Source organism: Melanaphis sacchari, unplaced genomic scaffold, assembly GCF_002803265.2.
Source record: "Melanaphis sacchari strain LSU unplaced genomic scaffold, SCAv2.0 Contig130_pilon_pilon, whole genome shotgun sequence".
In the NCBI taxonomy this organism is placed as follows: domain Eukaryota; kingdom Metazoa; phylum Arthropoda; class Insecta; order Hemiptera; family Aphididae; genus Melanaphis; species Melanaphis sacchari.
In genome coordinates this window covers 209,756-232,266 of record NW_020270535.1, presented here as the reverse complement: position 1 = coordinate 232,266, position 22,511 = coordinate 209,756, and the positions used below count along the sequence as shown (strand labels likewise).

At 25.9% G+C, this 22,511-nt stretch overlaps 1 protein-coding gene across 1 annotated transcript in view; it reads right to left on the bottom strand.

Annotated features, from left to right (window-relative positions):
- Nucleotides 1-17,684, bottom strand: part of LOC112591296 (protein big brother-like) — a 32,094-nt gene extending 14,410 nt beyond the window's left edge. The window contains exons 1-3 of the mRNA XM_025335067.1: nucleotides 17,176-17,684; nucleotides 10,166-10,252; nucleotides 9,826-9,939 (exon numbers count right to left, since the gene is read on the bottom strand). Of these exons, the coding sequence (XP_025190852.1) occupies nucleotides 9,826-9,939; nucleotides 10,166-10,252; nucleotides 17,176-17,364 (390 nt within the window). The 5' untranslated portion in view covers nucleotides 17,365-17,684. The remainder of the gene's footprint in view (nucleotides 1-9,825; nucleotides 9,940-10,165; nucleotides 10,253-17,175) is intronic.
- Nucleotides 17,685-22,511: the final 4,827 nt, after the last annotated feature.

The window sequence follows — 22,511 nt, the reverse complement described above, 5'->3', positions numbered from 1 at the left end:
GATCCCTACCCAAACGGAAAAGCTACCAAAAACTTAATACATTATGTAAATATATATATATATGTGGTGTGTGTACCATGAAAAAAGAAATGTTTCGGATTTCATAAGTACAATCTACAAAATATCTCCTAAAAAATACGTGAAACCTATCTGCGCCTTTATACTTTGTATATTATTATAAACCATAAAATATATAGACTCTAGAAAAAATATCCAAGTTGAAATATTACTATGTATATTACTATATATATATATGTATCTCGATGATATTATAATAATTGTAATGCCAATGATATAATATTATTTTTAATTTATCAGTGAATCGCGGAACACATATACTTTAGATTTTAAAATTTTATACACGTTGCACTCCTTTCTCCGAACAAAATATATGTACATTTCAAAAACAACTTTGAGCTTTTAATTTATACAATATCACAGTATACCATTTTAAATATATTAACATTTTACAAAAAACTTCAAATTTAGAAAAATTTACCTATATATAATTTATAAAATAGTTATAATTTTCAAAATTATATTCAAACTGAAATAATTATATGTTACTTATGGGTGTAAAGAAATTTCAAATCAATTTTTTACTCTCACACTTAACACTTCAGCATACACATAATCACGTGCATTCATATGATTTTTTTACAATAGTAAGTGTAAATTCAATATTTGAAATCTGAGTGAGCACATATTAATCGATATGGATATGCTTGAAAAAAATACAACTTTTATTTAATATTTTAATATATTATAGAATTTGTTATTATTTATTAAATACATTTCTAAACGTTTTTAATAGCTTTGTAATATAGGTACGATGACCACCGGCGAAAAATCGCTCGAGTTATCATTTTAAGTACATACAGCTTGTGTAAACTCGTCCATTCCCACGTATAGTTAGTTTTGTTTACTCCGAACAATGCGCCGTATTATATAATATGTACTTACATCATTTATTTTTATTTTTTTTATCACGCTTTCGTTTTAACACCAATATCCACCGTGGCAGACCGGTAACGCACGCGGTCGTTATAAACGATCCGTAATTAATTTCCGTGTCACTCGGGACAAAACAAATAACGCTTTATAAAGAAATTATTATAAAATAGTCATATGAAAAAAATAATAATAATAACAACAGGAAAAAAAATCGTAAAATAGATCCCTTAAACAGCGGTAAATATATATACATACGCGTAGGTATAACGACTATGGAGGTTATAGATTAGGTACCTACGACACGTTAATAGATGTTAAAATGTTCTTCTTATTGTTTTAACGTGTCATGATTATTTTACATGCATTATAGTGCTAGAGGACTATCGGATCAGCTATAGTTACCCTTGGGATTTGACAAATGTGAAGTCGTTTAGAGGGTTTGAAAAGGGGCGCGCGCGACGTTCCATTATATATATAACAGCGAGCAGGGGGGCTATTATTCTTGGAAAATAACTCAAATAGAATAAAACGTTTCGGGACGAGGTCATCTGCCGAAGCAGCAGCAATTTATATACACGTACATGCGTTCTACAATACTGCATCGTTTAACGACGACAACGACGACACCCTCCGTACACGTAGATTTTCGTCAAGTCATTACAGTATTATTATTATTATTATTATTATTATTATTATTATTATCATCATCATCATCATTATTATTGTTATTCAACGACGGCGGGGACCGAATAAGCAAACCGGTCCGCAGCAGTGTACACATAATAATATATAATATTATGTAAATACATAAATTGCACATATTATAATAGACCTATTTATAACACACGATACAGGTCTAACGATGCGCAATAATACGCCGCGGAGTGCAGGTTCTATTCCTATATAGACATAATACAACACGAAATCGTGTAGGTGCACATGGGTATAATATTATGTATCAGGAGGCTGCAGTGACGATTGCAGATTGCAGTTATTATACGCTTTGAACGCCAACACTGCGTATAATACGTAATATATAGTATTAAATGCGATATACCTACCCGTCATACTGTCACACCTGTTTTCACCGTTTAACCCCATATCGTTGTACATAATTATGGTTGTTATTTATTTAGTGCCTATTTAATGCATTATTTGCACGAAAACGACGAGTATAGTCGATAATGTTTAAATGTTTTACGCGAATAAACACTATAGAAATCGCTATTTTGAAACGTGTGGATATGCGCGATCAGCGTTGATTTTTTTCAAAAAAACGTATTATAGCAGAAAACGATTAACCGCGTTAATATTAACAGTCGACAATCAGTCGACAAGTTTTTAAATTAAAAAAAAAAAAACACCCCTTAAAACATCAATGCAATCAATGGGGGAAAATGAACTATGCGCGTATAGCTTGTATTATATACGTAACAAGGTATGACAATTATTATCAATGAATAGGTGCATCATACTACAGAGTGCAGCACAAATAATTCACTAATATTATTAATATTTATCATACCTTCGAAAGTACATATCGTACGACGAACATTAATTGTTGTCGAAGAATTTATTAATATCAGCGGTTCAGCCGCGAATCGACCCAACTTGCATCGAGTGTCTGCCGCGTCCATCGAGTTTGAGTCAATGAAATTTTTTTCCTATTGGGTTATCTCAAAAGTTAAGTTACCAACAACATCCCCAAATTGTAGAAGCCCTAAAGTAAGTAATAACCCAGGAAGTTTCTACCATCTTCCCAAAAATTACCATATAAGGTCATAGAAAACTACCGAGAAAGACTCGATCAGTATATTGAAAATGAGGATCACTACTTAAGTGAAAAAAATTGAGATAAAATGACATTACTTATATAAATAATTTATAAATAAAACACACTTTTTAATATTTAACTTGATTTGGTATTTACCGCACCGTGTACATTTTAAGTAGGTACTCCTATGACCTATTATACGCATAATAATAATAACAAGGAAATGCCGAATTTTTTATTTTATATTTTTTTTAGACACAAAACACTATAACTAATGATAAATTCACGATAATAATATTTTATTGAACTTCAAACTATACTAAAATACTGCTGCTTTAAATTTAGTCTTCTCGCTCCAAATAACATGATAAATACGAGTATCACCTGCATGTGGTGTACCAATTACTAAATACATTTTTTAAAACGAAGATCTACACATCAATATACCTACAAATAACAGTCTACTACCCGAGATACAGCCATTGAGCAGGTAAATTTGTAACGTGTTTCATTTCGGTCAGTTTAAATAATTCCTCCAGCAAAAAAGTCTTCATTACTTTCATCCGGACGGAAATGCATTCATTCAATTTCACATAATCCGGTACTATAACAAATCATTCTTAATGTTATATGTAAAGGAATATCTAAAAGATCTTTTTTCCTTTCTATAGTATAATTCTTGGATCACACCGATCAATAAGTTCTATAATAAAAAATTAGAGGTTTTTTTTTTGAAACCTTTAAAAAAAACATCCACGTGGACCAAAAGATTTAGTACTCTCTATATGTATTGTATTTTTTTAGCTAAATGACCATAATCTGTTTTCCCTTTTACTATTATAAATCGTTTTATATAGATACCTATAGATTAATGCTACCACCAAGTAGCTTATAAATATATTATATTCGTTTTTAATATAACGGTATTTTCATTCATTTTTTAATACCCATACAAGGTCACTATTTACTACAGCAAACTATTGTACTCAACTAAATGGCTGCTTAAGATTATTTTATTATATTATCAATAACCACTAATACAATATTAATAAAATTACATAAATAGGTAAATTTCAGTTAGTTATGCTTTCGTGAATATTCAACATGCCATCATTTCTGAATAAAATTGTATTATAAGAGCAAAAATTGATAATATAAATGCTTTATTTTAGGTGAAAGTAATTCAACATAAAAAAAATTACCATAAATACAAAGCTGTATTTAGTCTAAAAAAGTATAAAAAAATATTTTTAAAAATCGATTTAATTAATGTAACGTTATACATAGGTGGTATAATACACCTATAATATACCGTAATTTTAAGTTCAAATTAAGCAATAACATAATATGGGATAAATGAAACAGTAGAATATAGTACATATACCTAATGGTCTTGTTATTTAAAAAAAAAATTTTTTTTATTATTATTACAACCATAACGTTTTATTTCACGTATTGTTAAAAATCATTTCAGACCGTGTTGAATTATTTCCATCCTTACGGCGTCGATATAGTATGAGTATCAATATAATATGTATGTATAGCATGTTTTGTGTGTCCGGTATGTAGATATATATATTATATATACGCTTTACATTATAAACGGCTTTGTCGCGCTACCGGTTCACGATAAAAGAGCATCCTACACTTATTTATACACTTAAGTTAGGGAGTGCGGGAATATGTATTTTTTTTTTTTTAATACAAACATCTGAAATTGAGACCCTGCAGTAAAACGTTCAACCAGCCCTTCAAAAATTTGTCAAGCCTGTCTAGAACGCATGTATGCTATCAAAGAAACACGTCCACATGTCCTTTTATTATTTTATTGTTCACGGCCAATTTTGAATGTGACGTACAACGTAACCGATCGACATGAAGATATTATGCCGATGATGATTTTACACGGTACCTAGTCATACACATTGATTCAGTGATGTATATAGAAACACCGATATAAAAATGCATTACATATTCAAATTGTATTACCGTAGCCTGAGTAAATTTCGGTACACTAAAATTATGCGAATCTTGCAGGTAACTAATGAATAAAATTAATTTTTATAGTTAATTATTTTCCAAACAAAAATGCATTTGGAGCAAGACAAGTATATTATACATGTATATATAATATATTATAATCAAATTAATGAAATAAATTTTTATAAATAGTTATTTAAATTTCCAAGACCACCCCGTATGACGATATATGGTCTTTATTATATTATACATACGATTTAAACACAATCATACATGACTTGAGGGTGTATAATTTCACCGAATCTATGTTTAATGCTTTTATTGCAAATTAAACTATTGTGAATGCACCAGGGTAATTTTTTTATATTTTTTACCCAGCGTGCGTGTGTTCGCAGCATGTCGGGATTTGTTCGGGAAACAAACAAAAAAAAAGAAAAAAAGAAACTACTATTTTTTTGTTTCCCCGACAAAAGTCGTAAAAGAGAATAAAAACATATTCTGAATATTAAACAATGGATTATTGTTAATGATATAATAGGCTCTCAGGGTGGCGGATCGGCGTGAAAACTAACAGTTCCAGTCACCCGTGGTGATTTGACAGACAGCTAACGTAGTGACGGGTATGAATTATATATATGTATAATAATACTAACCGTTTTGACACCACCCTCGTAGATTGCTTTATTATTTTTATATATTTATTGTGTAGGTGGGTTAAACGATGAAATAATGAGCCATACCGTATAATATACACGCCTAACTAAATCATATATCTGATACCAGGAATACCAAAAATCACGGAAATAATAAAATGTGACATTCGCCTATATATTTAAACGTAATATATGAACACTATTTAGTATTTACGTAAATAAATAACTGTATTTAATATATTTATATAAGTATATTAATACAAAATATGCTCTTAATATTTTAGAATTTAAAAATATAGATAGATTAATCAAAGTTAAAAACTAGAATATTGTAATGTAAATTAAGTAAACATTTTAGTACTTAATCACTTTTTATTCAAATAAAGTCGAATTTTTAAAAATACAATATAAATACGTATTGAAATAAAATTAGGCAATAGTTTTAATATTAAATTTATTAGTTTATTGTTAAACAATGGTATACCATTAATTTAATTTATTTTTGTTTTGGGGGAGGAGAAGGTTTTATAGTCTTTAAAATAATATTTATACGAAATCAATAATAATATTTGATATCAACGAAAGTTCAGAGAATATTAACACATTTTAAACATTACATTAGAATATCTAAATTAATACATACATATTAAGAAAATCTAAATATTTTCGTTTAATCTTATTATACCTAAACGGGTAAATATAAGATCTTACAATTTTACAATTTTAATATCATATGTAAACTCTCTCAATGGTACACTTTTCCAGGTCTACTTAGTAATGTAATCTGAAAGATAAATAATAACTTTCCCAAGTACGCAATAAATTCATATATTCTTCATATAATCGATTCATTATAATTTAATGTTTAAATTAATATGAACAAAAAAATTTAAAAAAATTTAATTATATAAATTATTTTCTTTAGCTGTGAGCTATAATAATAGTAAGGATATTAATAAAGTAAAGGTTTCACGTATAAGTCCAGTATATAAATTGCATTGTTTCAGTAGATTAAAACTTTGATCTTTTAGTTTTGTGAAAAATGCTGATTGTATAGTACAATAGGTACTTAAAATAAACAGAATGTTTACCCGGACAAATTTACTAGTCTTAAAAATAAAGAGAGTTTATCATCATTGCCCACATAAGATATTTATTAATGAGTGTAAGTACGCAACAATAGCTTAAATTATTATAGTTTTTTACTAACCAAAAGTTATATTTTAAATCAAATTAAATGTGAACATGTAAATTTAAGTAAGTATCTAATGAAAAAATTTAATTAGTTCTTGTTGTTGTTTTTTTAGTTATATTTTTACGTAAAAATACATTTTAAAAGTTATTTTCTATTCCTATAATTGAGTAAATAATATTAAACTTATATAATCCCTACATATTCCTAAGAATTTAGTCAGATAAAAGTTAAATATTGGTAATGTCCTATAATTCAACGGTCCTACAATTTTATATATCATATTAAAAAACGCGACACTAGATTCGTAATATAGTAAAACTTATACTATATATAGTAACTCATCATAAATTACATTTATTATGTTGATGTCTGCTTTTTGTTGCAGTTATATCTATAAAACGCATTTCCAAACAATAATATGATGCATATAATATGTTTACGTATTATTTTCGGCTATATAACGTGTGTGAAGTACGATAAAGTGGTGTATGTCTGTTTTTCTATTTTTTTTTTAACAGCTATACAATTAGGTTCGAAAAGAAAAAAGTCGTAAAAAAATAAAGTAAAACATCCGATTAAACGTTTTGTTCGGCTCTGGGATAAAGAAAGTATAATATAACGTCTTTGTCGGTATTTTTTTCGGCGACACATACATATTATACACTTAGGCGATATCTTAAATAGCTATATGTGTATCAGACTTCCTACATTTTTTTAAACTTAAACTAGCAGCAAATCAGTTACAATGGCCGTCGCATCTGGTGTGCACCCGGAACAAAATGGCGGCGACGGCACCCTTTGCGCCCTTTTTTCTCTTTCACTATTGATTTCCGTTTCCCCTTATTTAATACCATACACGTATTTGTCGCCACCGTCTCTGTACATGCGTACGAGCCATTCGACCGAGTGAGATGTTATATGTGCGCTGTGTCTGTGTGTGCGTGTGACAATAATAATATAAATCCCAAAGGAAAAAGGGAGAACGCGTCCCTTTCGTACATTATGTATACATATATGTTACGTATATATATATATATAGTTGCAGAATATTACGAGTATTATATTATTATTTTAAAAGGATTTCTTTTTTGTCTCCCCCATTTGCCCTTTTCTGAATATAATATACCTAACCTACAATATAAGTACGCGCTTGTATTATAAAAAAAAAAAAAAATCATAATCTACGCGAAAATCCATACAGACACTCCTCTTCCTCCTGCATTTTCGTCTCGTAAACACTGCCCCCCATTGATTGTCAACGCGTCCATATTGTTATTGTTGTACTATTCAGTAGTTGATGAAATGTTATAATAATATATTACATTGATAACACTGCGTATACATATTATATAAGCATCTATTGTAAATGTGTGTGTAAGTGTAGTGTGTTCACGTGTTTAATATATAGATGAGTAAAATTGCCATGTTTGTATGTCTTTCAACAGAACGTTTTGACAACCTAAAACGGGCTATACGAGTGGAACACTGATTAATCGATATTATATATGAAAAGAAACGTGCCGTCATTAACTACATATTATATATAAATATAAAGGTACCCACATACATATAATTTACGATATCGTAATTTTTAGTTGAAATTTGAAATGGTTACACTTCAATATCTGTGTATGCGATATAATATACAATTACGGTTTACATATGTTTTATATCTTTAACTATGTACATATACTCGTACATATGCAATATGCTTTGGTTTAAATTTGAACTGAACCTGTATTGGCAGTATTTAATTGAGTGTATTTTTTTTTATATCGAGGCTGCCTATCTTATTCGGCGTTTGTGATTTCCTATATCATAAAAGCTCATAAAGAAAAGGCATGTGCGTTTCTTATACATCGTTGGTTTTTAACATAAATGTAATTAACTAGTAAGTAAGTCGTGTATATAACATAAGTATAGGTAAGTACTACATTATACGCTATACGTCTGTAGAAAATATTTACATTTTGTACTACATCTGAAAATATTACAACGGTCCATATAATACTATTGGTAGGTACATATTATACTAATTAATATCCTACTTCTACAGTTTTACATGAAATACCTAAAAATAGGTATACAAAATTCCAAACAATTTGAATACTAAGAAACTTTTGAAGTACAAAATACATTTAAATTAAATATACTAAAGATATCTCTAAATAATATAAGTAAAATAAAATATCTAATATTATGTACAATCGTATCATTACGTATTCTTTATTGTATTTTTAATTATTACGATAGCTGGCTAGCAGGTATAATAAAACAGATTTTGCATTGGTATTATAATGTAATAATAAATAAATATTGTACATCCTACCACCTATAGTTTTATTATTTTTTTTATTATTAAAATAAAATCGTATTTAAATCAATTTATATTTGAAATAAAATAATAGTTCCAACAATGGTCTGTCATAGAAAACAAATAAAACAAATACGCGATGAAGACAAATATTCAAGCGAATACTGGAAAGATATATACAAGAAGAATAAGTTTACTGTAGATTCAATTATTTGCATGACATGTTTTGGGATTGGAATAATTTTATCTAACTTTTTGGTTAGATAAACGGACCATTTTTGTCACAAAATCAATACAACAATGCTTAAATAAAGTACTTACATAAAATCAATTTTCGAATTTCATGATACATTTATTTTTTTTAGATACATTAGAAATAATAAATAATAATAAATACTAAATTAAAAACTTCATCTTTCAAAATATAGACACGATAATATTTTTACAAGCACGTACATCATAATAATAATATGTGGTAAATTTAATAGGTAGCTAGTTATATATACGTCTGTGACCTGTGTATTTGTTTAATTAAAAATTAAAATCACAAAAAAATACTATTCCATTAATGCGTTTTTTTATCATTTTTACGTAATCATATATCATTCCAAATTATGTTGTCACTATTCTCATGTTAAATTATTAAACGTGGGAGTATAGTTGACACAAATCTATCATATTTTTTCCGCAGTAGTTATAAACATGTTGTATCAACTTAGATAAAACCATTTGCAGTGATCATTGACCTAAACTACTTTGACCGCAAAACCAAATTATATTAAGTTATCAATAACTATTTATCTTATTTTATGTTATGTTGTTATAAGACTAAAGTAATCAAATAATGAAAAAAATTGATTGTATGAATAAAACATCAAATAGAACATTAGCAGGTTTTTGTAAATTCAAATTATAGTTATTCTTAAGATAGTTTTTTGTTATGAGCTTTACTTACCATTCCTCGTTCTTTTTCGAAATTACAAGTACCATTGGTAGATTGATGGTATGAAGGAATCGGCATACTTGGAGTAAACATTAATTGCAAATTGGTTCCAGTCGCAGTGAATGCCTATAATATAGATAAATAAATAAAAGATAGATATAGATATTTAGGTATATTTTAAGATAATTATGTATAATACATTATTTTTTACAATTTAGTTTATGGTTTTTTTTTTTTTTACTTTAAATTATCCTATGTTAATGAATAGTTATTGTATAAAATAAGAAAAATATTTAAATACTAGTTTATATTTTAATTTTTGATAATTGTGTTTTAAATAAAAAGAACTTACAATGTCTACATGACCTTCACGGCATCCGATTTGAAATCGACTTTGACGTTCTTCATGTGGTCTGTCTCTGTAACCGGTGTATCGAACCTAAAATCATATAATAAAACAAGTTATTTATATTTCAATACACAATAAATATTATACATATTTGACAAAATATTAAAACTCGGGATGTATGTATTATATTGAGTCTAACGTCTAACCTTTAAAAATCATAATCATACTATATATATTATATATATACAATAATCTATAGGTACATGAATAATATTTTAACTTCTAAGTTATAATAGCATATTAAAGTGTCATTGCTCATACTTTTATGAAAAAATGTTAATTACTCGTATATATTCATTTTGAAATTACAAAATGTATTGTATTTTTAGTTAATTATAATTTTTAATCTGTTGCACACTCTTATCTATGTAATATGTTTATAGAAATAAATTGTATATATAAAGGTTTTAACGATGATATATTATATAGTATGAATATCTCTAGAAAAATTAACAATGGAATTCATTTCTATAAAGTTGATTACAATTAATTATAAATTATTTATAATAAAAGATTCAATAAAACAACGCCTTACTAGTATTTTACCAGGATTGTGAATAATTTAGCGATTTTACCTTTCTTTAAACTATTATTAAAATATTACCATTTCAAGAATAACATTTTATTTAAAAGCATATTACTTTTTTTGTTTTATCGTAAGATTAAAGAAAGGAGAATGACGGATTTGACATTTTATAACAATAATTATCAGTAGATATATTTATAATATTTGAATGCAAAAAGTTTGTTTTTCATTCATTATTTAAATAATCATTTTTTTTTTTTTTTTTTCATGAAACTTTATTTTTTCTTAAATAATATATTTTGATGAGAAACATAGACAATAAACTAGTTAAGTAGCAAAGCAAGTTAACCAAATTAGAAGTTTTTTAAAATCGAGTTTTTCAGTTGGACAATAGCTGTATCATTGAACTAAATTAGTCGTTTTTTATTAAGCAATTTGAAATGATTATAAAATTTTCCCCTCGTATTTTAATGAACAATATATTTTTATCAACTATTATTTTTTTACATTTTTTCAGTTTTACGTTTTAAATTTATAACACTTAAGGCAGGGTTAGAACAAGATTTAGGTACTGTATATCCATACAATCAAAGCTCAAATTAGAGGGATGCGCAAAAAGACAGAACTCCTCCACTATGTTATTTTTTATTTGCGTTCCACAATTATTATTTTTAATGCGATGGAGGAACGGCATTATCTATTATCTACGTTAGTTTTTCATCAAATATAAATTTAAATTTTTATCAATGATACTGTATTACAATTTGTAGAACAATGTAATATATTTTATAATTTTTAATTTTTTTTTCTGGAAAGTTTCAACTGTGTTTTAAAATATTGTAACTAGTGAAAATAAATTATGATAATTGAATATTTAAATGATCATAAACTTATGTATTCATTAACATAAAAATATAAAATATAAATATTTTAGTATTTAAAAAAATCGAGTGATGATTGGGGGTGTTAACTGTTGGTGACTTTCCCCACGGGCCACAGGTATGTGTTAAATTATTTTTCAATTTATACATAGATTTTAAACTCTTAAATTGAGCTTCTCTACTTAATTTTTTCTAATTCAACTAATTCAAGCACTACATAATAAACTTATTATCATATTCATTACCATTTAAAACTAATGAACAAATCATTAAAGGCTAGTGGTCTTCTAAAATCAAGGCAAGTTGATTTGTATATTTTTAAATCAAATTATAAGATAACTTATATTTATGATTCATAAATATTAACCTAAGTTTAAAAATTAATTAATTAAATACAAATATTTGTTATATTTTAACGTTTTTACCTATATTTTCTTTGTGTTAACATGATTATTGTTTAACTATAATTAAATTTGTAATACCTGTTTAGTTTCAAAGTACAATATATAAGTAAGTGCTACCTAAAGTTTATATTTTATTATTTTCACCTATAATGATATGTTGTTCATTAAGTAATTAATATCTTTATTTTTTTTTTTAATTATAAGAAAACTAATTATATTGAGTTAACTTGCCTTATAAATGGGATCAGTTGGTTTGATTATTTATTTTAGTTTTATTCGTTTGATCAATTGCCAATTTTTAAATAAGACATTAACTTAAGTTAGTAATATAGGTTACGTATTACTGAACTATTAAGTGTAGTTTGAACTTCAAAGTCACAACAGTCAATAAATTAAAAATATAATAAACATGAAAAGTAAGACAATTAACCTCGGTCTCTTTTATGTAGGTTTTTAATATATTGGACATATTATTTATGTCTACAACAACTTTCATGTCATAAAAATAATTACGAATTTATCTTTTTATTTTAATTAGTAAAATGTTGTAATTTTTAAAATTCATAGCCTTACATATCGATATACATTTTCAATATTACAATTACCTACTTACGTATAATCCTACACTACATTACTACTATTTAATAATAAAAAGTTTGACCTCAAACTCACAAGTTTAGAAATTATATCAGTGTGTTATCTTACATTTTGTGTTTGTATTATTATTTTTATTATTTATTATCTAAACGTGCAGATTAGTCAGAATATCAAGTTTAAAGCATAAATATAGTAGGTATCTATACATAGCTAGTACATACAATCAGGCGCGGATTTAGGGAGGGAGGCAAAGGGTTTCCCCCGTAGGCTGTGTTCCATTTAGGAAAAAATGCTTAATAAAAAAAAGTCGTAACAGATTTTAAGTTATTTTTAATATTTTCCCCCCCTCCCGTTAACTGCATACAATGTGTTATATCTCCATATTTGTATACGTATATTATTAATATTACTAGTATATAGAATATATACTACAATATTTGGTTTTACTAATTATACCAATTGAGATAATCTAGGTACTATACGAAATTATGTTTATAGCAAAAATATTTATATTAACAAATAATAGTAGTATTAAATTTGTTAATAACTATAAATGTATATATAAAAATGGGTGGCGAGGACTGTGTAGATAAAAACGAATAAATCAATTTGGCTATTTTTCAAATAAAAATATAAATATAATGTAATAATTACCATGACACTACCTCATCGTCATACTTGTAAACGTGTTTATTGTAATTAGGTAGTCGCAAGAAACATAAAACACGTTTTATACGTAAAGTATCTACTACATAATATAATTATAATAATGTGGTTAGTAATTACTTATAAGGCAATCATTATAGGTAAAGTCGGGAAAATTTCGTGATTCACCGTTCATTTTTTGTTATACAATCTTTCACCTTTTTTAGCTCTTTTAGATATGTATGTCAATATTATTATTAAAATATATAAGTAGATTTGCGACATTAGGTAGGTAAACCGAATTACTCACTATCGTTTGATTATTTGAACATACCTAATATACTAATATGTTATACAGATTGATTACTCACTATACACAATCATAAACTTAGTATTGATCATGCATAACAGATAAAATAAATAAGGTCAGTCGACATTGTCATAAAACAAATAATTTAGTACTTGAAATACCGTTGCGAGTATTATTATAAAAACCAATATAACCTACTCTATTTCATTAAAATCAAAAAATAATCTTATATTTTTATTTTATATTGAAAAATATTATTGTGTAAGGTTATTATATTGAAACTAAATTAGTACAAATACCAACATATTAACATATTGTAATGTATTTGGATATTCTGACATAAATTATTTTATTTCTGATCATCGCTGTATGCTTTTACTAACCCCTCTAAATTTTCAAACCACCTCAAATATTTTATTTAAGATATTTTTTACATTCAATATTCATAATTTCCTTTTATTTATTTATTATTATTTTTCTATTTTTTTATTTTTTGGTTGCTATGATAGTCATAAAACAATGAAAAGCAAAAAAATACAAAACTATTTTGAATAATAGAGTAACCAATAAATGAGAACTGAGAAGAATATAAACAACCTAATGAAAATATAAATTATCAAAACATTTAGTTATATGATTTTAATATATAATATATATTGTGATTATGTAATATTATTTAAATTATTATATTTTTATATTTTATTATCAAAACATTATTTATAATATAAACTAACAATAAAAGGCACCAACTAAGATAATACAATTAGTGAATCTTATTTTTACAAATTTATAATATAATCTATATGAATTATGAAATAATAAAGTAAATTACATTAATATTTTTATTGAAAAAAAGCAAATTAATTTTCTTCGGTGATAATTAAATAGGTACCTAAATCAATTTTCATCAAGTGTGATATATGTAAAAAAAATCTGATTAAACAAAAATCACTACTTATTGTATTAATTATTATAAAATAATTTAACTATAGACATTATAGTAATATCATTAATTAATAAATAATAATTGTAAACCTACATTTAAATTTTCTATAAACAATTGTATATACATTCAAATTTGACGACATTAAGTATTTTTTTTCCTAGTCATGTATCTATCATTATACTATCCTAACCATTATACTTACTAGAGTTAAATGTATTTATTACAACCCTTCTATAATGATAATATTCATAATATAACCCTATGTAATAATAATAAAAGTATACTGTGTCACCGAATTCCAATGATACAATACCCATAATAGACTTGGGCCATTTATACTGCAGACTGACTTTTTTTCATTTAAAAATTGAATACCTACTCAAAATGCAATTCATACCATGACGTGATAAATAACAGTCTTAACACCCACCAACCTGAATCAGCAGGGGGTTGCTTTGAAATACTCAAAAATCGTTTTTAACACATATCTACCACTTACCAATTGTACCAAACGATGTACATTATTCATTTAAGTCACTAGAAAACCAAACTTCACTGTTAAATTATTTTGTTTAATTATGAATATAGGACTAAAAATATATATATATATATTCAGTAATACCTGAAGAATTATACTACTCTGTGTGTATTTGATATTTTTTTATGATGTTTAATTAGTCCTAAATAACGTAATTTTGTATAATTTAAAATGAAAATTAATGTATAAGTATGGACTATAGGTATCTAAAAAAAAAAAATTAATTAAACTAATCAAAATTATTTTTTAATATAATTGTTGGTATGATATTATAATGAAACTTCGAACATATTATTACTACTAACGTTATAACATATTAACATAGTACATTTTAAAATACTCAAAACTTGTTTCAAAATAAAAATATCAATTAAAAAGCATATAGTTGAGCTCTAGACAAGGTTAGGTTACCTTTAAATTTTTAATAAATCAATTCAGTCTAATATTACAAATAATATAGTAAAATGGATTCTTCATTCGTAACGTAAAATTTGTTAAATATCCTCTTATGGAATTTAAACTGAAGGTTTTTGCACTAGTAGTGATAAAAGGAAGCTTTTCGTGTAATTTATATTAATTTTTTACTTATTGTACAAATAAATATGACATCAGATTGTATTCCTCTATTTTCAATAAAATAAAAAAGAATATACAAGGCAGTTATATTTTATAAGATATTATACAATAATATAGGTGTTGATGATTAATGATTCATTTTTTAAATAAATATTTCTTTAAAAGTTATTATAAGTAATAATTAATTGGCATATCTAAGTATTTATCTGTATTTATATTAGTGTTGTATTTATTTTAAAACGATACAAACTCCGTTTTGTACAGCTATGTACAAAACTCAAATAAACAAATCAATAATAAATATATTATATATTTAAAGAATAGTGCGTGTACCTATATTCAAATACTCAATCTATCTAACATTTATATTTTATATAACAAGTAAAGTACTATAATATCTACTAAGACGTAATTTACCTACTTATAATTTTTGATTAAATTTCATTTAAATGTTTACACAATGTACTACAATTTTATATGTATATTATTATTTATTACATTGTGTATTATATGCGATAATTTACATAATTTAAATTAAAATAAATTGTCGATTAAAATATTAAAATGTGGTATTTCTATAGTATTACTATCATGTTCAGACATGCAGACATTAAATAGTGTTATTTACAATATGTTAATAAAATAGCAATCTAAATAAATCTGTAGCTTAAATCCTGAAATCGATAATATTTATTTTCACAGTAATTCATTGCTATAATTTACTTTAAATGTATAATAAGACTAAATTTAAAAGGAACAAAAATATATGTAGCCTATTAATGGAAAAAAAAAGTACCTAAAACATAGCAAATCTCTTGTTTAGTTTTTAAAACACAAATATATAAATCCCCTGATAAGTCGTAAAATTAAGTAATCACAGTAAAAATTACATCAAAACTTTTATAAATAGTCTATAATAAACAATATTATAACATTATGATATGACTATTGATATAATTATTTAACAGTCTATAGTTTGTAGTCTTCATTGCTATTTGTGTTATCTGCCTATATTATAAACTATTTACCTAACTATAGCGTGCATATAGCCTATACACCTATCAAACAGTAAAATTATACTTTTATTCAAATGTAAATAAATAATACTAATGTATTATATATATGTATTATGTATACCTATGTCTACATGTGTCTTATGAGTAAAAATTATTTATGGATTGCATTGCATAGTACATCATAAAGTAAACTTTTAAGTTAGGTATAACAAAATACAAAAAAAAAAACCATATAGTAGGTACCTATACAATTAGACATGAAACTGTTTATACTTTTATAATATCGTATGTTCGAATGATACACTCCGATATATGGTAGTACTACCATATGTCGGAGTGTATCATTACGCTGAGTACCTACTAAAATATATCATGATATAAATGAACATAAGCCATAGGGTATAAAATTAAGTGTCTATATGTACCTACAATGTGTGAATGTGTGATAGATATTTATGAAAATAAAAATTATGTTAAATTATAAAAGTATATAGAGGTAAAATAGATTACTCACGTCACTCTCGCGACTCAAACGCCTGAAGAGTTCGTCGGTTTCGAATTTGTTCTTCTGGTCGGGCACGACTCGCGGCATTTTGAATATGAAGCGAGGCTTGGGCGGCTGCTGCTCGTAGAGGCTACCGCACATCGGGTCAAACGGCATCATACCGGCAGCCATTGATCCCAGATCGTTCATCATCAACATTATTTCGATGTGTGTTCGGTTAACTTTTTGATTTTTAATATACACCTATCACGAGTGTATATATTAGGTGAGCGTATGATTATACGTCGTGTAGACGATATTATACGACTGCGGCGGTTTTCGAAAAAAAAAAACGCTCACCGCTTACAGTATTGTCTCGGAGTACCTAAGTAAGATTCGGAGTGTTCGCTGTGTGCAATAATCGTGCACTGTAGTGTGCGCGTAAAAATAATTACTAATGAAAAATTTTTAAAAAAATTAACCGTGCGCTAGTAGAAGCGGACGGCACGACGACGCGGGACCGTTTGCCGCGCGCGGACGAGTTGACGGTAGCAGCAACGAGTTTCTGAGGGGCGCGCGCGTCCGTCCCGACCGAACGACCAATAGCGAAATTTCACTAGCGATCTGGTCTCCACCCATTTTTGTCAGCGGCGGCGACCAGAGAGGGTTCTTGGGTTTTCACCCTTTGCCGATTGCTCTATGTCTTCTACAATTACATTTATGCAATTTACATCGCTGCGAATGTACACGACGTGAATAATAATTAAAACAATATTCTTATGGTCCTGCGATGTTCATTACACGTATCACGTATGTTACTTTATGTAGTACAGTACGCTAAGCTGATCCTGCACGGCGCGATTCGTGACAAATTAAAAAGGTACCTACTCATATTCTTAAACTTCGTTAATATTAATATTAAATGTAAAATGCGCAGATTTTTAGTTAGGTAGGTACCTACTATTTGGTTGTTTCGACCAAGTATAAAATACAAGTTTAAAATTATATCTAATCATAAGAACTATTTTTTATTCTTTGTAACAAACAGCGACTGTATTATATTATATGAATAATAAACGATAGTTTTTCGCGAGTCAGCGACATTTAACAAATATTTGTTGAAAAGGAAAAATTAAGTAATAAAAAATAAAAATAAAAATTCACTAGTGTATTTATGATATTTTTAAACTTCTATAGTAACAACTTACGAAAAACCTTGCACTACATTTTCTAATCTTTTAACTGAAAACTTTTATTTTTAACAGAATTTAAAGAAAAACTCTAAAAAAGTTCAAAATTATTGTGTCTATTAAACTTAAAAACACTGATATTAACGCACAAAATACCAATGTTTGTAACCTTAAAATAATAACAACTGTGAGCTAGGTAACGTCTAACAAGTTGAAGAAATAAGTTTCCCCAATTAAGGGACATAATATTAATCGTACGAATTTTTTTTTTGCAAATATTTAGTATAGAATTTGTATGGATTTATTTTCTAAGAAACTTACATAACAATGTGTTAAGGTTTTAAACATGCTTCTCTATCTTCTGCATAAAACAAATTGTTTTTACATAAACTTTTTATACATATATTTTTTACGAATACCTACTTGGGTTTTAGTTTGTTGTCCAATGATGCGAATAAATCGAAATGTTCCCGCTACTCTTCCAGATGTCAACAAAAAATATATTCACTATTACGTAAAATCTTAAAACAACTTAATACTTATAGCTACTTAATAAAACAATTTAAGTCACTGATTGGTGAGAATATTTAGTAATATAAATACGCTAAAAATATTTTAATCCAAGAACGTTTCACCTATCACTTAATCTCGGTATGCTGATTTAATTAAAACAAAATCAAACTGTTTCAACCACGGTTTATACCTAATATACTATTTTTTAGGCCATGATATCAATTTTCAAACACAGGATAACTATTGCTATACCTATTACCTACCTAAAATATATTTAATATTTAAATTTTAAATTTTAAGAAACAAAGAATTACTTAATGCAGCCATGCAGATATGCTGTTTATTACCTACTTAAATTTCACCCTAATTATAAAAAATTACTTTTAATGATTTTATTTATATACAAGTTAAAATTAATGTGTAACATTATTTATGGTTTACAATTTTTACATTCAATAAAAATGTTATAACAAATTATATTACATTGAATTAATACTTAATAGGTAATAAGTGAGTATAACAACAATTATAACAAAGTTTTATAGGTGCCATTTTATACGATGACGTGTATCTGTTAAAGTTTTTACAAAAAATCGAAGGGGTTGAATTTAGTTGGTAAACACCAAAAAATATTGACTTCATCTTCTTGTCGAAGAATGTCTTTGCGTCTTACTTCTATTTTATTCATGTCATACTTCGAAATTTTTATAATATTGTTTACTGTTTACATATAAAAAATAATAACCAATTCGCGGAGGCTATCACTCGTGGCCCTTCTCACTATCTCCGATGACGTACAATAAATTCCTATTAACATTATTGTTGTCGCATTCGAAGGGAGATTAATTAAATCTGAAATTAATTTGGACAAGAGCCAACAAAATATAATATATACCTACATCGGTCGTGATTATATAATGTGCAAAAATTATTCCGTATAAATATATAATAAATATACCTACCTACCGTTTGATTTAATTTTCAGCGACGTTTGTACATTTATGAATTACTAGCTGAATAATTACTTGGGCTTCGCTCGTGTGTATTTTTGTTTATTTTTTCATATTTACTTCATATAATTATACATATAATACGAGTAATGAGTATTGGTGTATGCGTGATGCGTGATATTATTTTATCGATAAATTTCTAGGAACAATTCATATCTACTAGAAGATATGAGTATGAGTTGCAGATAGCAAACACTGCAAACCTGCGAAGCCAGCCGCTGTACCGCATCATTCATATTAATTAACGAATAATTGAAATTATTAATTAATCCACTTAAACGCAATATTTTTTAAAATCCTTTCTTATTGCGCCGTGAAAGTATTAGAGGAACCACCATTCCAAATTTCAAGTTCGTAGGTTGAGTAGTTTTCGGGATGGAGCGATCAGTGAGTGAAGTATTTGGATTTTATTTGTATAGATATATTTATAGATGTATAATAATATTTTTTTTTTGACAAACAGTAACCACTAAGATTTTTGGAAAATTTAATAGAAATGAAGAAAAAACTATTAATAAATACAATTTATTTGTGTTATTACTATGTTAAACTGTTAGAGAGATATTTTAGTTTACATATTATGTATGTGTATGAAAGTACTTTCCCACCGATAATTGTTACAGATTTGTTGTAGTAATAAATAGTTACACTAGTTGTGATCAATGTTTAAGTTTTTGAATAAACCGTTTTCATATAATCTAAAATATTTATGGTACTATATAATGATACAAGAAAAAATATTTAATTTATTTTATCATAGTAATTTTATGATATTTTTTAAATAAATATTTTTGTTTATTAATTTATAATTTATGTATTCTAAAATCATTGATGTATAAATAAATTTTAAATATTGAACAAATAATTTTTTTAATATTTTTAAGTTTAGATCAGCGGAGTAAAATTAACAAGAATAATCCTCTAATTTCAGATCTCTGCTTATCTTAATGTTAAATATGTTCAAAAATTATCTTTAACTTCAACATTTTTAATTAAATATATATTCTGGACAAAAGTATTTTCTAAATCATTCATATAGAACCTATATAATTTGTTGAACATCAGAAAGTATTAGAGTGTGGCTTTATACAAATTTATAGAATCTTCATACTTCAGAAATAATTTTTCTTAAAAATCCAGCCTTAAACTATGAAATAAAATTTTAGAATGTATTTAATTCCCTTATATTCAATATTTTAATTCACGATTAAAATATTTAGACAAATTAGGATAAAATAATAAGGTGTATTATCATTTTCATAATCTAAACATTTTAAATCAATTAAACAACATAAAAAAAATTGATTAGTGTATTGCTTTAAAAATACAAATGGTTTATTGTATCATTAAATAATTATTATAGCAAAAACCAAAAGTTAAATATAAGCTCGTTATTTTTTGTACAAAGTTATTTTCACAATTTTAAATAAGCAACAAAAAAAAAAAAAAAAAAACCAACAGATTTTTAACTTAATTTTATGGAATTGAATATGGTTGTACTGAAACATAATTTTAATATAAAAAGTTCTAGTATGGTGAGGTATGAACGTTTTAAAAATATCCTAATTTTATATTGTACCTTATTAATTGCATAGTTTGTTTTACAAATTAAAATTATATCAAACACATTCAATTTTACATAACAAGACAAAGTAACAAAATTTTTATAGATAGTACTATTTTAATAAAGGTATATGTTCTGCAATTTAAAATATTTTAACAATATTTCAGAAATTTAATTTATATATTTTATTATATTCATAATAAACATTTATTTGTCTATACAACAATATAGGACTAAGTTAGTATTGTGTTAGTGGAAAAATACAAATATTCAAACAGTTTTTATAATTTTAGAAAATGTAAACTGTATAAACCACAAACATTCAACTGTTTTAAAATAATATAAATTATTTAGGTACTGAAAAATTAATTTATTATTAATATTTTTAACTCCAAAATATAAAACTGAATACACTCGACACGTAATATGTACAGACTATAATAGGTTTAAAAAAAGAATAGAGAAAAAGTAAGGTTTGTAACACATAAATAAAATATAAAATGAAAAAAAAAACAAAGTAAAGCGGAATTACAAATTAGCTGAATAATAATAAAAAAAAAAATAATAATAAAAACATTACATACTAATAATTAAAGATAACATTTGACTACAATCTTTACACAACAGAAATGAGATCGCTCAAATAAATCAAAAATTAAATTAAAACAATGTACATTATGCTTGGATAAAAAAATAACATCAAACATTTTTTCTTTAGGCTTATTGGTACTTTTATCTGGCTGAATAATAATTTCTTCAGTTGGTAATTTAAAAAAAATATATTTATCAAATAATCATCATGAATACAACAGTATAATGTTTATACAATTATTATAATTTATAATATTGGACGGATTCAACCGATAGAAAACACTGAATATTTTGTATTTCTAAAAGTAGAAAACACAGCCATGTCTTATAATAATTGCTTACAATAAAGTAAAAAAGGGGGAATAAAAATGTATACAAGAATATATCTAAAGCAATGTAGGTTCCTGTAAATATAATAATCTTTTTGATTTATGAACAATTATTCTGTTTTATCCACAAGTGTATAATATTAAAAATTGTAGGTATAATAATACTATA